Raw genomic sequence first — 16,847 nt, 5'->3', positions numbered from 1 at the left:
ATGCTAGCCAGGCATGTTGGCACATGCTTGTAATCTCAGCATTTGGGAGGCTGAAACAGAAGGATCACAGTTCTCAGACAGCCTCGGCTACTTAGTGAGGTCTGCAACTCAGTCAGACCCCGTTTCAAAATAACCAAAATAAAGAATAAAAAATAGAGCTGTGTGTGTAGCTTGGAGGCAGAATGCCCCAGGTCCACCCCCAGTACAGAAAGAAAGAAAAGAGAAAGAGAGAGGGAGGGTAGGAGGGAGGAAGGGAGGGAGGGAGAGAGAGAGAGTGAGAGAAAGAGAAAGAAAGAAAAAAAAGAAAGAAAGAGAGAAAGAGAAAGAAAGAAGCAAGCCTAGAAATTCTTTGCTTATTTTGGGAGTTCAAATTTGTCTTGCTTGCCTAGCACATTACTGAGGAAGCTGCCTCCGGAACAGCATCAATATATTTTCTAATGACATTACTGAATCACCCAAGAGATACCTGCATTTGTTTCCTACTGTCATTTACACCAACAGGTGTTCTAACCTATATTGCTAGTCTATACATGCATGTATGGTGGGACATCAAAGTTGCCCAGGAGATGGGTGTGGTGGTGCATGCATATAATCCCAGCATTTGGGAGGCTGAGACAGGAGGGTTGTGGTTTGTGGACAGCCTCAGCTACTTAGTGAGGCTTTGCAACGCATTGAGAAACTGTTTCAAAATGAAGAATAAAAAATAGGGCTGGGGTGTAACTCAAAGGTAGAATGCCCCTGGGTTCTATCCCCAGTACTGGGGAGAAAAAAATTTTTTTTTTTTTTTGCCTAGGAATGCCAGTAGACATGGTGGTGTATACCTATAATCCGAGTACTTGGGAGGCCAAGACAGAAGCAACTTAGTGAGATCTTGTTTCAAAATAAAAAAGGGCTGGGGGTGTAGCTTGGAGGTACAATGCCCTTAAGTTCAATTCCCAGTATCACAAATCAAGCAAACAACCAACCCAGTAAAGAGAATCTTATTTTCCCCTTTATATTTATTTTCTTGTGGTACTGAGGATTGAACCTAGGGACCTACCTGAGCTGGTCAGTCTTATGAGCTTGATGAGAGTCTATTTGCTGAGGCTGTTTTTGAACTTGTGATTCCTCCTGTCTCAGCCTCCCAAGTACTAAGATTACAAGTGTGTGTCATCACACTCGACTTCCCTTTATATTTATTTATTATTATTTTTTTGGTGGTACTAGGGGTGGAACCCAGAGGCTTTCTACCTCCGGGCTATACTCCCAGACCTTTTTTATATTTTATTTGGAAACAGGGTCTCACTAAGTTGCTGAGAGCCTCACTAAGTAGCCGAGGCTGGCTTCGAACCTTTGTGATCCTCCTGTCTCCGCCTCCCAAGCGCTGGGATTACAAGCGTGCGCCACCACACCCAGCTTCCCTTTATATTTAAAGCCCCTTTCATTTTACTATTGGTAGGTACATACATGCGTGTTAAGGTTTCTCATCTTCTACAGGCTCACTGTGGTACTCTGCCACATACAGGCTCTTGTCAATGTTGCTTGGGATAGGCTTAATTTCGGTTCCCAGCTGCTCCTCAATACTTTTCAGGTTGAAGCGATCATCGTATGTGATCAGGTTGATGGCTAAGCCAAGATGACCAAAGCGACCTAAGGAAAAATGTGTTTAAATTAATTTTAAAATGAGTTAAGTATAACAACTGACAAGTACATGCAAATCTTTAAAAGGCAAAACTGCAAAGGATTAATATTTGTGTTTAGTCGGGCGTGGTGGTGCAGGTTTGTAATCCCCGCGCTTGGGAGGCGGAGACAGGAGGACTGCGCAGGTTCGAAGCCAGCCGGGCTGGCTTAAGAGACCCTGTTTCCAAATAAAAATATAAAATGGGTCTGGGAGTGTAGCCTGGAGGTTTCCAGGAACCCCAGTACCACCGAAAAAATAAAATAAAATTTATGTTCAGCACAATTCAGAGTAAATGGACATTCTTCTGATGTTCTCCTTATATACAAAATTATCCTACAACTTTAGGTTTCACAGTCCAAAGTAGTATAATTGGCTCTCTGTCGGTTCTGCATCTATAGATTGAACCAACCATGGATAGAAAATATTTGGGAACAAACTGCAGCTGGGCGTGGTGGTGCATGCTTGTAATTCCGGCATTCGAGAGGCAAATTGGAAGATCATGGTTCGCAGACAGCCTCAGCTACTTTAATGCCCTTCACAACTCAGTGAGACCCTGTTTCAAAAGTAAAAAACAAACAAACAAACAAAAACCTAAAAATTAGGGCTGAGGGTGTGGCTCAGAGGTAGACTAACCCTCTGGGTTTCATTCCCAGTACCAAAAAAAAAAAAAAAAAAAAAGAAAAGAAAAAGAAAAAGAAAAAAAAGCACATCTGTACTCAAATGTGTACAGACTTTTCCCAACTCATTTGACAAACTATACAGTACAAGTGGGGATTCTCACAGCATCCCCACTGTATTAGGTATTGTAAACTAGGGACGATTCATAAGCATAGGAGAGGTTGTACAAAGGTTATATGAGAAAGAGACTTGAGCATTTTTAGACTTTTTCTTTGAGAAGCGGGAGAGACTGGGGATTGAATTCACACTTCCAGTCCTATCTTATTATTTTTTTGTGTGGCACTGGAGATTGAACCCAGGGGAATTCTACCTCTGAGTTAAACTTCCAGCCCAATTTTATTTCTTATCTGGAAACAGGATCTCATTCAGTTGCAGAGGGCCTCGCTAAGCTGTTGAGGTTGGCTTCGAACCTGCGATCCTCCTGTGTCAGCCTACCGAGTCCTGGGATTATAAGTGTGTGCCACCATGTCCAGTTTACTCTTTATTAAATTAAATTAATTAATTATTATTATTATTTGTGGTGCTGAGGATGAAACCCAGGGGGGGGGGCATTCTACCTCCAAGCCACACCCCCCCAGTCCTATTTTTTTATTCTTTACTGTGAAACGAGATCTCACTGAGTTGCAAAGGGCCTCACTAAGTAGCTGAGGCTGTCCACAAACCAGGATCCTCCAATCTCAGCCTCCCAAATGCTGGGATTACAAGCATAGGCCACCATGCCTGTCTTATTTTTCCCTATTGATTCAACATCATTTTTTTTGTATTGCCACTGTGCCCAGCTGAAGCTATTTTTTCTTAAAAATTATTTAAAGTAGCTGGATGTTGTGGCACACGCTTGTAATTCCAGTGCTTGGGAGGTGGAGACAGGAGGATCGCTCAGGTTCGAAGCCAGCCGTGCTGGCTTAAGAGACCCTGTTTCCAAATAAAAAAGTATAAAATAGGCCTGGGAGTGTAGCCCAGAGGTAGAAGGGTTTCCAGAAACCCCAGTACCCCCCCAAAAAAAATTATTTAAAGTAGAAATTAGTTATAAACATCAAATAACTGAAGTATTTATTTACTGTTCTAATAGCTATCACACTTTAGCAATTATACTTCTCAAAAAACTTCTCCCAGATTATCCCTTTCATTTTCCTTACCTGATCTTCCAATACGATGAAGATAGGTCTCTGCCAGCTTTGGGAAGTCAAAGTTTATTACCACATTCACAGCTTGTATATCAATACCTCGGGTAAACAGATCTTTAAAAAAAAAAGAATAATTTTCATTTTATCTTTTGATTTTTTTCACCTCTTATTTTTGGTGTGTGGGACTGTTTATTGAGGTAGACATTCTAACTCTAGTCTCAGCTTTTCCCCCCCTTGGTACTAGAAAGGGAATGCAATGGTGTTCTACTCTAAGCTATACCCGCAGCCCAATTTTATTCTACCTTTGGGCTATGCCCCCACCCCTATTTTATTATTTGAAAAGAGGGTCTTGCTAAGTTGCTGAGTCTAGCTTCTAACTGATGATCCTCCCATTTCAACCTCCAAGTACTAGAATTACTGGCTTATGTTGCTATGCCTGGCTTTTCTTTTCTTTGCAGTATTGGAGATGAAACCAGGGGCATTCTACTTTTGAGCTTCATTCACCCCCAGTCCTATTTTTTTATTCTTTTTTTTTTTTTTTGAAACAAGGTCTGAGTTGCAAAGGACTTCACTAAGTAGCTGAGGCTGGCTGTGAACAGGGATTCTCCTGTCTCAGCCTCCCAAATGCTGGGATTACAAGCATTCACCACCATGTCGGCCTTGGCTTTTCATTTTCTTTTTGGTCTCACTAGGTTGCTAGGGCTGGCCTTGAGCCTTTAATCCTCCTGTCTCAGCCTTCCAAGTAGTAAGATTACAGGCATGTGCCACCATGCCCAGTCAAGCAGTAGCACTTCAAACTTCTGAGGGCAACCATGTAATGGTTAAACCAATTAAGCAAGGCTGGGTTTGGTGGTGCATGCCTATAATCCTAGTACTTGGGAGGCTGAGACAGGAGGATCACAGGTTCCAGGACAGCCTCAGCAAGTAATGAGACTCATCCACCTTGTGAAGACCCTGTTTCCAAATAAAAATAAGACTGGGCTGAGGGTATAGCTTGACGTTACAATCCCCAGCATCACAAAATAAGTAAGTTATACTTGGGAGGCTGAGACAGGAGGATCTGGGTTCGCAAACAGCACCACAAAACAACAACAACAACAACAACAACAACAACAACAACAACTAACCAGTTAAATAATTCATTCCCATGTATATGCACTACATACAAATAGTAAGATTTTTTTATTTTTGATACTTGAAATTGGGCTCTAAGTAGATAGGGAAATGTCTAATAGCAAATGGCAGATCATACTGGCCAATAAATTTTAAATCTCACTAACTCTAAATTGATGAATTACTTTCTCTTCTAGATAATGGGTTTCCCGAAATACAGGGAAAATACACATAGTATGTGTATGTAGTAGATATACAAAAATATACATATTTTACCATAATTTTATGTCTTTAAATTCTGAGGGAAGAAACTGTTTCTGGAAGTGGACAATAGCCTGCCTTTTACTATAATTTCAAGTGCATATACCTGCATGTATATAAAATATATTCAATGAAACCAAGAGTGGTGGTGTATACCTATAATCCCTGTGTTTAGGAGGATGAGACCAGAGAATCACAGGTTCTTGGCCAGCCTTAACAATTTAGTGAGATTGTTTCAAAATTAAAAATAAAAATAGGGCTGGGGGTATACCTCAGAGGGAGAATGCCCCTGGGTTCAATCCCTAGCACCACAAAAAACAACAACAATAAATAAATAAATAAATAAATAAATAAATAAATAAAAATAAATAGGGGTTTTCCCCTCTCAGGGCCCCCTCCCCTTTTGGGGAGCTTTTCTCTGTCTCGCAGGTCGTGTTGGCCCTGAGAGAAGGCAGAGTGCAATTGAGGGCACGTGGCTCAGGCTGCTCTTGGGTAGTGACCTGAAGGCCTCTGCTGGACATCAAAGCTGACCAGGGCCCCTAGGGGTGACCTGCTCCTCTCTTCTGGCAGATCACGTGGACCCTGGGAGAAAGTAGTTTGCAACTGATGGCACTTGGCTCGGGCGACACTCGGGTAGTGACCTAAAGGCAGCTACTGGACGCCAGAGCCCCGACAGCCCCTTTGGGGTGTTCGGTCACTTTTACCTATTCCCTTCTGGCAGATCACGTGGACTCTGGAAGAAAGCAGCCTGCAACTGAAGGCAAGTTGGCTTGGGCTACTCTCAAGTATTGTCCTAAAGGCAGCTGCTGGACCCCAGAGTTCCAGCCCCTTTGGGGTGTTCAGCCACCTTTCCCCATTCCCTGCTGCTTCCAATAAACCTTTTACTCCCCTTCAAAAACAAACAAAAACCAAATAACATTAAAAAACAAAAATAGGCTGGGCCTGGTGGTGCACATTTGTAATCCCAGTACTTGAGAGGCTGAGACAGGAGGACTTCAGGTTTACAGTCGGCCTCAGCAAAATGAGGCCCCCTGCAACTTAGTGAGATCCTGTTTCAAAATAAACAATAAGCCACGCATGGTGTTGTACTGTACACTCATAATCCCAGTACCTGGGAGGCTGAGACAGGAGGATTGCAGGGTCCAGGCCAGCCTCAGCTACTTAATGAGGCCCTATGCAAGTTAGTGAGACCCTGTTTCATAATAAAGAATAAAAAATAGGAATGGGGATCTAGCTCGGGGTGGGAGTAGAATGTCCCTGGGTTCAATCCCCAGCACCACAAAAAACAAATCAATAAAATAGGACTGAAGGGTATAGCTCAGAGGAGGAATAGCCTTGGATTCAATCCTCAGCACACCACACACACAAATTAGTTAATTCAATGAGTGTATAGTAGTTGGTTTTTTTCAGTACTGGGGGTAGAACCTAGAGGTATTCTGCCTCTGAGCGACATCTCCAGCCCTATATTTTATTCTTTATTTTGAAACAGAGTCTCACTGAGTTGCAAAGAGCCTCATTAAGTAGCTAAGGCTGGCTTTGAACCTGCGCGATGGTCGCAATCCTCCTGTCTCAGCCTCCCAAATGCTGGGATTACAAGCGTGCACCACCTTACCTGGCTGAGTCTATAGTTTTGTAACACCTAGTTAAGTATCTACCAAGCTGCAAATACTTGACCATCAATAAGTATGTTTAATGAATAAGCTATACAAGATAGTTGGAATTTATAAAATAAAGTATCTCCATTTTATTTATTAACTTTTTGTGATACTAGGGATTGAACAGAGGAGCACTGTTATCTCTGAGGTATATCCCACCCCCTTTACTAGTGTTCTGAAACAGGGTCTCCCCTTAGGTTGCTGAGTCTCGCTACATTGTTGAGACTGTGCTGGAACTTGCTATCCTCCTATCCTATCTCAGCACTAAAGACCAGGATTATAGGAGTGAGCCACCAGGCCCAACTTATGCCATTTTCTTGAGTACCAAAAATTTATTATCTGATCAAAAAATGTCAAGAGTTTATTTTTAGAACATTTTTTTTGGGTGGTATCGAGGGTGGAACCCAGGGGTTTTCTACCTCTAGGCTATACTCCCAGACCTATTTTATATATTTATTTGGAAACAGGGTCTCTCTCATTAAGTTGCTGAGAGCCTCACTAAGTAGCTGAGGCTGGCTTCGAACCTGTGCGATCCTCCTGTCTTAGCCTCCCAAGTGTGAGGATTACAAGCGTGTGCCACCACACCCGGCTCTAGAACATTTCTATAAAAATTCAGTTTTTGAAATATTCTAAATCTTTATTTGGGTCACGACTATATGGACATACACAAATGCAAAAATTAAATAATATTCTCAAATAGATTAGTATATTTTTCTGTATGTATATTATACTTCAATTAGACTCTAAGTTCTTTTTTTTTTACAAAGCCTAGGTTATTATTATTATTTTGTTACTATTATTATTTTTTGTGGTACTGGAGATTGAGCTCAGGGGCATTCTACCTCTGAGTTATACCCCCAGCCCCATCCATCCATCCATCCCCCTCCCTCCCTCCTTCTTTCTTTTTTGCGGATCTGGGGATGGACCCAGGGTCATTCGATCTCTGAGCTACAGCCCCTGCCCTATTTTTTTTTTTTTTTTATTCTTTATTTTGAAACCGGGTCTCACTGAGTTGCAGAGGGCCTCACTAAGTAGCTGAGGCTGTCCGCGAACTGTGATCCTCTGGTCTCAGCCTCCCAAATGCTGGGATTACAAGCGTGCGCCACCACACCGGGCTATTCTTTATTTTTAACCAGGGACTAAATTGCAGAGGGCCTCACTGAGTAGATGATGAGGCTGGCTGCAAACCTGCGATCCTCCAGTCTAAGCCTCCTAACTACTGGGATTACAAGAGTGAGCCATCATGCTGGGACCAAAGCCTAGATTATTCATCTATAAATATTAAGATCAAATTCAAAGTATAAAGATGATACTGATTCAATTTGTTGTTTGATATGACCTTCTACATGCCTCTTCAGTTTTTCTTTATGGTGAAATAAAAATATGGACTAATATGCTTCTGGGGAAAAATAAGAAGACAACTTCCAAAATATGGGCATTTTCTTGGAATAATTCATTGTGTTAGCTCAACATAAATTTCAAAACTAGTTTAAAAGGCAAAGATGAGCCAGGTATGGTGATGCACATGTATGTGATCCCAGTACTTGGGAGGCTGAGACAGGAGGATCACAACATGCAAGGCCAGCCTCAGCAAGCAGTGAGACTCTCCTCAACCTAGGGAGACTGTTTTAAAATAAAATAAAAAACAGGGCTGGGGTGCAGCTTGGAGGTAGGATGCCTGAGTTCAATCCCCAGTGCCCCCCCCACTCCAAAAAAGGGCAAAGATGAGGTAAGAATCTATCTTATAAATCTGTCTGCCAAGATACAAACACTGAATTTCAGGAGTTAACCAGAGTTCGTTCTTTTATTTTTTGTGGTACTAGGGGTGGAACCCAGAGGCTTTCTACCTCCGGGCTATACTCACAGACCTTTTTTTATATTTTATTTGGACACAGGGTCTCACTAAGTTGCTGAGAGCCTCACTAAGTAGCTGAGGCTGGCTTGAACCTGTGTGAGACTCCTGTCTCAGCCTCCTAAGTGCGGGGATTACAAGCGTGTGCCACCACGCCCGGCTCCAGAGTTCATTCTTGACTTCAACAATTTTTTTTTTTTGGTGGTACCGGGGGTGGAACCCAGAGGCTTTCTACCTCCGGGCTGTACTCCCAGACCTATTTTATACTTTATTTGGAAACAGGGTCTCACTAAGTTGCTGAGAGTCTCACTCAGTATCTGAGGCTGGCTTTGAACCTGTGTGATCCTCCAAGTGCGGGGATTACAAGCGTGTGCCACCACTCCGGATCTTTCAACAATTTTAAAAGTGGCAGCCAGGTATGCTAGACAACATCATAGGCTACAATGTGTAACACAGAAAAAACAGTACAGAACCAGGGAGAAAAACAATGGGTAAAAGAAACACAAAAACACTTACCAGTGCAAACAAGATTGCGGCATAAGCCATTTCGGAAATCATGAAATACACGATTTCGATGTTCCTAGGATAAAAAGCAATGTACTCTTATTTAGTTAAAACTGATACATAGCCAAAATATTTTTATCCATTTCTCCCAATCTTTTCTTTATGCTCAAATCTATTCATACAAATGTTTTACAGCATGAAGATACTTTCAAAACTAAATAAAATAAAATAAAATAAATTGTTTTTTAATACTAGGGACTAAACCCAGAGGCATTCTACTGCCAAGTTATCCTTTTGTTGACGCCCCCCCCCCACCTTTTTTACTTATTTATTCTTGCGTATGGTGCTGAGGATGAAACCCACAGACATGTGTAAACTCCAAGCTACTACACTCCCAGCCTAATCTCATTCTTTTATCTTTAAACAGAGTCTAAGTTGCAGAGGACCTAAGTTGCTGAGGCTGGCTGTGATTGTCCCATCTCAGGCTCCCAAGTACTGGGACTACAAATGTGCACCAGCTCATTTTTTGTTTCAGAAACAGTCTTGCTAGGTTGCTGAGAGTCTCATTAACTTGCCAAAGATGGCCTTGAACCTACTACGATCCTCCTGTCTAAGCCTCCCAGGTACCAGGATTACAAATATGTGCCACCTTACCAGCTATATGTACTTTCCAATATAGATGTCACTAGGCTGGGCGTGGTGGCGCATGTTTGTAACCCCAGCACTTGGGAAGCTGAAACAGGAGGATCACACAAGTTCAAAGCCAGCCTCAGCTATTTTAGTGAGGCTCTCAGCAATTTAGTGAGAGCCTGTTTCCAAATAAAATATAAAAAGTAGGTCTGGGAGTATAGCCTGGAGGTAGAAAGCCCCTGGGTTCTACCCATAGTACCACCTAAAAGTAAGTAAGTAAGTAAGTAAGTAAGTAAGTGTGTGTGTGTGTGTGTGTGTGTGTGTGTGTGTGTGTGTGTGTGTGTGTGTGATAGCCACAAGTAGTTAACCTGAAATGTAAATACTTGATATGTGCCTAATTTAAGTGAGAAATGAAAATTTTAATTTAAATTTTAATTTAGCAAATAATTTAGACGATTTCAAAATAAAAAATAAAAAGGACTGGGAGTGTAAATTGGAAGAATGTCTGAGTTCAATAATCAGTACTACCTCCCCCAAGAGGTGGTTACTCTATCCAACAGTGAAAATTTAACTATCTAGAAAAAAAAATACAATTTCACTTCTGTACCATGCCTGACAGTTTACAAAGTACTCACTCATACATCATTTACAAGATTTCCTGTAAGGTCTGAGTATCTACTATTTTACTTTTAGATAATTGAACCTAATTAGTTAAAGATAGCCCCCTCATCCAGTATCGGGGATGAAACCCAGGGGCATTATAGCTCCGAGCTGTGCCCCAGCCATATTTTTTATCCTTTATTGTGAAACAGGGTCTCAGTGAGTTGCAAATGACCTAAGTAGCTGAAGCCGTCTGTGAACCAGGATCCTCCTGTCTCAGCCTCTCAAATGCTGGGATTATAAGCCTGCACCACCACGCCCAGCTGAAGAGTCCTTTTGTTACTAAAGAATAGTACCTCATCTCCCCCAGTGATGGGAACTAAAGCCAAAGCCTTGCCTTACTCAACATACACACTCTTGTTCAAGTTCTAGTTTTATACATACCTGCCTCATTTTAGCATGGATATAAAAGCAAGAGTAACCCAGTTGAGAAATCTTCTTGGCCAATAGTTCAACTCGCTGAGAGGAGTTACAGAAGATGATCGACTGGTTTATCTGAAGCTGAGCATAGGAAAAATTGGTATAAGAAAAAAAAAAAAACCCTTCATTTCTTTTGCTGTATCTTGAAAATATTAACTGGCAAACAACAAATGTTAAAAAATATGGCTTAAAAATTCAGACTCTCATGATAAAAGAGATGGAAAGTTGTAAAAACTAAGTATTTACATTCTGGAAAATCACTGCAAACACAACAAACAAATCCATAGTCACTTTTTCTAGAGAAACCACAAGGTTAGGTTCTTATGAGACAACTTTTTTCAACATATCAGTACTTTTTTTTTTTGCGGTACTGGGGTAGAGCCCAGAGGCACTGTACCTCCTCCAAGCCACATCCCCAGCCCTATTTTTTTTTTTTAGTGGGTCTGGGGATGGAACCCAGGGGCATTTGACCTCCAAGCTACACCTCCTGCCCTACTTTTTATTCTTTATTTGAAACAGGGTCTCACTAAATTGCAGAGGGCCTAAGTAGCTGAGGCTGTCCTTGAACCAAGATCCTTTGGTCTCGGTCTCAGTCTCCGGAATGCTTGGATTACAAGTGTGCGCCACCACGCCGAGCTAACACATCAGTACTTATTTCCTTGTTTTATGAGTTTCTGTATAAAGTCATTTAATACACTCAGTACAGAAACCACTACAAACTCATGCCTGCAAAAGGTTCATTATCCAACACAAAGTCTTCTTGCGCTCAGGAGCAATGAAAACACTTCAACACTACGTATAGAGGCCATTTAAAATGAAAAAAAACAAAAAACAAAAAACAAAAAAAACAAAAAAACAACAAAAAAACAACCATCAATAGCCAGGAGTGGTGGTGCACAATGCTGGCAATCCCAGCATTTGGGAAGCTGAGAGAGGAGGATCGCGGGTTCACAGACAGCCTCAGCTACTTAACTTAGTGAGGCCCTTTGCAACTCAGTGAGACCCTGTTTCAAAATAAAGAATAAAAAACTGGTCTGGGGGTATAGCTCAGGGGTTCAATCCCCAGCAACACACATCAACAAAAAACAAAAACATGGTTTAAGACTCTAAATGAACACCTTGAGAAGGAGCTAAAACAAGATGGCAGAATGTCACCTTCAACCTTAGCATGTGCATGTCAAGTGAATCAAGTTTTTATTTTCCTCACTACACATGTCCAAAAATGATCACCACCTTTGATTGATTTTGGGGTTACAAATATATTTTAGTGACTAGGCAAATTCGGAAATACAGAATTTGTGAACAAGGATCCACTGTAATCAAGATTACATTAAAATAAAAGTGAGCCAGGTGTGTGGCACTTTCTTATAATCCCAGCACTTGGAAGGCTGAGACAGGAGTACTGCTGTTCATGGAAAGCCTTAGCTGCTTAGCAACTTACTTAGACCGTCTAAGTAAATGGGGCTGCGCGTCCACAAACAGAATAAAATTAAAATGCCCTTGTCAATCATACAGTTTTAACTTTCTGTGTGTGGCATGGGGGGTTGAACCCAGGGGCAGTCTACCTCTGAGCTACATACCTAGTCCTATTGTTGGCAGCCGAGACTGGCCGTTAACCTGAAATCTTCCTGTGTTACCCTCCCAAGATTACTGGCATTGGTGCCACCATGCCTGGGTCAGTTTCAATTTCTGATCAACAACTGAAACGGTCTTTGAGGAAAATCCAAGGCTGTTTTTATAATGAAGATGATGAATAATTGATGCAATGGTCTGTTTTACTAGGACTAAGTGATGAGTCTAATACTAAGCAACAGAAACCTACTACTTACCCTGGAGAAAAGTGTGTTGAGGCAGTGTACTTTTTGGCGCTCTGTTACATATGCGTAGTACTGGGTTACTCCCTTCAGGGTTAGTTCCTCCATAAGGTTTATTTCATAGGGTTTCTGCAAATGGGAATTCTGAAAGAAAAGAAAAAAAAAAGAAAAGAAAAGGAAAAAAGGAAAAGAAAAGAAAGAGTCATACTCAAACAAAAGAAGAGCTTCTTTCTTTTGTGTGTCAACAGATACTAAACCCAGAAGCTTTCTACCTCTGAGTTACACTTCCAACTCCAGCCCCCCGCCCCCCCTTTTGTGGTACTGGGGGTGAAACCCAGAGACTCTTCTACCTCCGGGATATACTTCCAGACCTACTTTTAAAAAATATTTTATTTGGAAACAGGGTCTAAGTTGCTGAGAGCCTCACTAAGTAGCTGAGGCTGGCTTCAAACCTGTGCAATCCTCCTGTCTCAGCCTCCCAAGCACAGGGATTACAAGCTTGCGCCACCATGCCCAGCTAACTTCAGCCTTTTTTACTTTGAAAAAGGGCCTTGCCAAGGTACCACAGATTGCCCTTGAACCTGTGATCTTCCTGCCTCGGCCACCTATGTACTGGGATTAACAGAACCGAGCCACTGCACCCAGCCGAGTTTCTCTTTCAAGCTCAAAATGTGTACTATATAATTCTGTCTGATAAGCTCTTGATCTAAGTAAGGGGTGCATCTCTCTTCAAAATAAGCATAAACAGAATAAATAAATTACACTAAGATGGGAGATCTCAAACCAGGCGCGGTGGTGCACAACTGTAATCCTAGCATTAGGGAGGCTGAGACGGGAGGGTTGCAGTTCGCGGACAGCCTCAGATACTCAGTGAGGCCCTCTGCCAACTTAGTGAGACCCTGTTTCAATAAAAAAAATAGGGCAGGGGGTGTAGCTCGGAGGCAAAATTCCCTGGGTTCTATCCCCAGACACCCCCCCAAAAAAGATGGGGAGATATCAGATTCAGAAATGTAGCTAAGTTACTATTTTGTGTTCTGTATAAAGGATAATGCTGGCTTGGCCCACTACCAAATGCTAAGTAAAAAATAGTTTAATCAAATTATAACTTTTTAAAAAAGCCAATGCATGTACCAATCTTAGTCGATCAACTAAAGAGCCAAAAAATTGAAATAACTAATATAACACACATACTGATATGGATAAAAGCATGGATAGGCACCAGGATGGCAAATTTAAACTTACCATGAACTTTTGTACACTAAGAGGAAAAGTAGCAGAATACAATAAAATCTGCCTGTTTTTAGGTAGAGTGAGAATAATATCTTCCATTATCTGAACAAAATCCTGTGACAGCAATTTATCCGCCTGCATTTCAAAGAGAAGGCAATTTTTAAGAAAATAAAACAACACCTAAAATTTAATGGTTAAAGTATAAAGAACAATCCATCAATGACATCCACAGAATGTTTCTGGTTATGAATAAACATCACTCCAACACTGAAGATTCCAATAGCACCAAGATTTATTCCCAGTGATTCAGAAGGGATAAAGTCTATAATCACCATCTTCTCGAAAAGAACAATTCTAGACTGAAAAAAATCCCTGCTCCCGTAACAGAATTTTATGTGATTCCCATTAAGGTGGGAGCATGGTATAATGATTAAAAATTTAGGCTCTTGCCGGGCTTGGTGGCGCACGCTTGTAATCCCCGCGCTTGGGAGACTGCGACAGGAGGATTGTGCCAGTCCGAAAGAAACCCTGTTTCCAAATTACAGAAATAAAAATAGGTCTGGGAGTGTAGCCCGGAGGTTCCATTCCCAGTACTACCACCACCACCACTACCACCAAAAAAAAAAAAGAGAGAGGGGCTCTGGATTCAAACTATCTGAATTGAACTGTTACCTCCTTTATTCATTAGCTGTGCTGGGATCGTAGTACCTAACCATTTTGTAACTGAGTTTTCTACAACAATAAAACTGGGTTATCCACATATCATAACTGATGCCTAGACTATAAAATTAAACAACAATAAAACAGGTAAAGCATTTAATCTATTTACTTTTGTGGTACTAGGGATTAAACCCAAAGGCATTCTACCTTTAGGCTACACTGACCTCTTTTTATTATTTTTTGTTTGGAAACAGGGTCTTGCTCGGTTGCTAAGAGCCTTGCTAAATTGCTGAGGTTGTCTTCAAACCTGCAATCCTCCTGCTCAGCCTCCCAAGTACTGGGATTACAGGGATGTATCATCATGCCTGGATTTAAAGCACTTAATCCTGGTACACAGTCATTAATGTCTCCTCTCACTACTTAAGGCAAGATCTGAATAAAGACATGATTGACAACTACTTATTTAAATTACAAACGGGAAAAAGTAACTTGGTGGAACATTAACAGTATGATTATCTAAAGCTCTACTAGATTCCAGAGGTGGAGAAAGTTCTTAAACATTATAACCTGATGAGATAAAAAAAAACCAAACAATACAAGAAACATTATATATGCTTTTGAAAAATACATCACTAAGATGGGTATGGTGGTGCACACTTGTAATCCCAGCATTTGGGAGGCTGAGACAGGAGGATTACGGTTCACAGGCAGCCTCAGCTACTTAGGCGCTTTGCAACTCAGTGAGACCCTGTTTCAAAATAAATAAATAATAAAAATGGGCCTGGGGGGTGTAGCTCAAAGGTAGAATGCCCCTGGGTTCCATTCCTAGTACTGTGCACTCATGCATGTGCGCGCGACACACACACACACACACACACACACACACACACACACACACACAAAAAAAAAAAAAAAAAAAAAACCACTAAATACAAACTTAGAATGAATGTGACTTCAAGGTTATTCACTAACTTCTATTTAAAACATAATCTTGGTAAGGTGCTGAAGCTAGCCTTAAACCTGAGACCCTGTTTCAGTCTCCCATGTATTGGGATTACAGATGTGTGTACCATTTGGGATTGGATATAGGAGTATTTTACCTCAGCTATATATACCTCCACCCCTTTTTCACTTTTTATTTTGAAACAAGGTCTCACTAAGTAACAGGTCTCCCTAAATTGCTAAGCCTGGCCATGAACCTGTAGTCCTTATCTCAGCCTTCTGAGTACTGGAATTACAAGTGTGTGCCATCACACCTAGCTATAACTCCTCTTTAAAGAGACACTCAGCAACTTAGTGAGCCACTTTCATTTTCTTTCCCTGGGTACTGGGGATGGAACCCAGGGGCATTCTCCCTCTGGGCTACACCATCAACCCTATTTCATTCTTTCATTTTGAAACAGGGTCTAAGTTGCCAGTGCCTAAGTAGTTGACGTTGGCCATGAACCTGCAATCCTCCTGTCTCAGCCTCTCAAGTACTGGGATTACAAGCATGTGCCACACCTGGCTTAGTGAGGCACTGTTTCAAAGTTTAAAAAAATAAATAAAAAGGTTGGAAGCCAGGCATGGCGGTGCATGCCTGTAATCCCAGCATTCAGGATTCTGAAAGAGGACCCGGGTTTGCTGCTTAGTGAGACTCTTTGCAACTCAGTAAGACCCTGTTTCAAAATAAAGAGTAATAATAAAAAAAAATAGGTGTGTGTGTGTGTGTGTGTGTGTGTGTGTGTGTGTGTGTGTAGGTAGGTAGCTCAGAGGTAGAATGCCCCCATAGTACTGCCCCCCAAAAAAGTTGGGGTTCAAGCCTCAATATCAAAAACAAAAGACAGACGGACGGACGGACAGACACACACACACACACACACACACACACACACACACACACACACACACTAAAACATGATATCACTAAGAAAAAGAAAGCTGAATTCTCCTGAACAATAAACATGCTTTTTTTTTGGGTACTGAAGACTGAACCCAAGGGCTTTCTACATGCAGGTTACATTCCCAGCCTCTTTTTGTTTTTAAACAGTGTCTCACTAGTTTGCTGAGTCTTACTACTTTACTGAAGCCATCTTCAAACCTGCAATCTTTCTGTCTCAGCCTCCCAAATATTGGGATTATAGGCACGCACCACTACACCTTGCAATAAATGTGTGTTTGTGTGTTAGGTACTGAAGATGAAACTCAGGGGCCTTCTACCTTCAGTCCTATTTTATTTTTTATTTTAAAACAGAGTTTCCCTTATTTTTGAGGCTGGCCCTGAACCTACGATCTTCTAAGTACTGGGATTACAGGTGTGTACCACCACAATGGCTCCATAAACTTTTTTTTTTTTTTTTTGCGGTACTGGGGATGGAACCCAGAGCACTCTCCCTCCAAGCCACATTCTCAGCCCTATTTTCTTATTCTTTTGAAACAGGGCCTCATTAAGTAGCTGAGGCTGTGCTCGAACCACGATCCTGTCTTAGCTTCCTGAATGCTGAGACTACAAGTGTGCACCATCACACCCAGCTCATAAACATGTTTTTATAAGCAAAATAGTTCAAACTGACTAGATATATTCTTGGAAGGTCATAAAACAGAAAC

At 41.4% G+C, this 16,847-nt stretch overlaps 1 protein-coding gene across 5 annotated transcripts in view; it reads right to left on the bottom strand.

The window, feature by feature from the left end:
• Positions 1-1,453: 1,453 nt before the first annotated feature.
• The window catches only part of DDX6 (DEAD-box helicase 6), a gene marked incomplete at both ends in the record, with an annotated part of 37,294 nt that continues 21,900 nt past the window's right edge, over positions 1,454-16,847 (bottom strand). For 3 of the 5 annotated variants that reach the window (XM_080714729.1, XM_080714732.1, XM_080714730.1), the window contains 6 exons: positions 1,454-1,629; positions 3,475-3,576; positions 8,860-8,923; positions 10,522-10,638; positions 12,387-12,515; positions 13,614-13,736. In XM_080714729.1, coding sequence (XP_080570855.1) covers positions 1,454-1,629; positions 3,475-3,576; positions 8,860-8,923; positions 10,522-10,638; positions 12,387-12,515; positions 13,614-13,736 — 711 coding nt within the window. The remainder of the gene's footprint in view (positions 1,630-3,474; positions 3,577-8,859; positions 8,924-10,521; positions 10,639-12,386; positions 12,516-13,613; positions 13,737-16,847) is intronic. The other 2 variants (XM_080714731.1, XM_080714733.1) reach the window with 1 other exon arrangement.

Source organism: Muscardinus avellanarius (genome assembly GCF_963383645.1).
Source record: "Muscardinus avellanarius genome assembly, chromosome: 1".
In the NCBI taxonomy this organism is placed as follows: domain Eukaryota; kingdom Metazoa; phylum Chordata; class Mammalia; order Rodentia; family Gliridae; genus Muscardinus; species Muscardinus avellanarius.
This window is presented reverse-complemented; position numbering and strand designations above follow the sequence as displayed.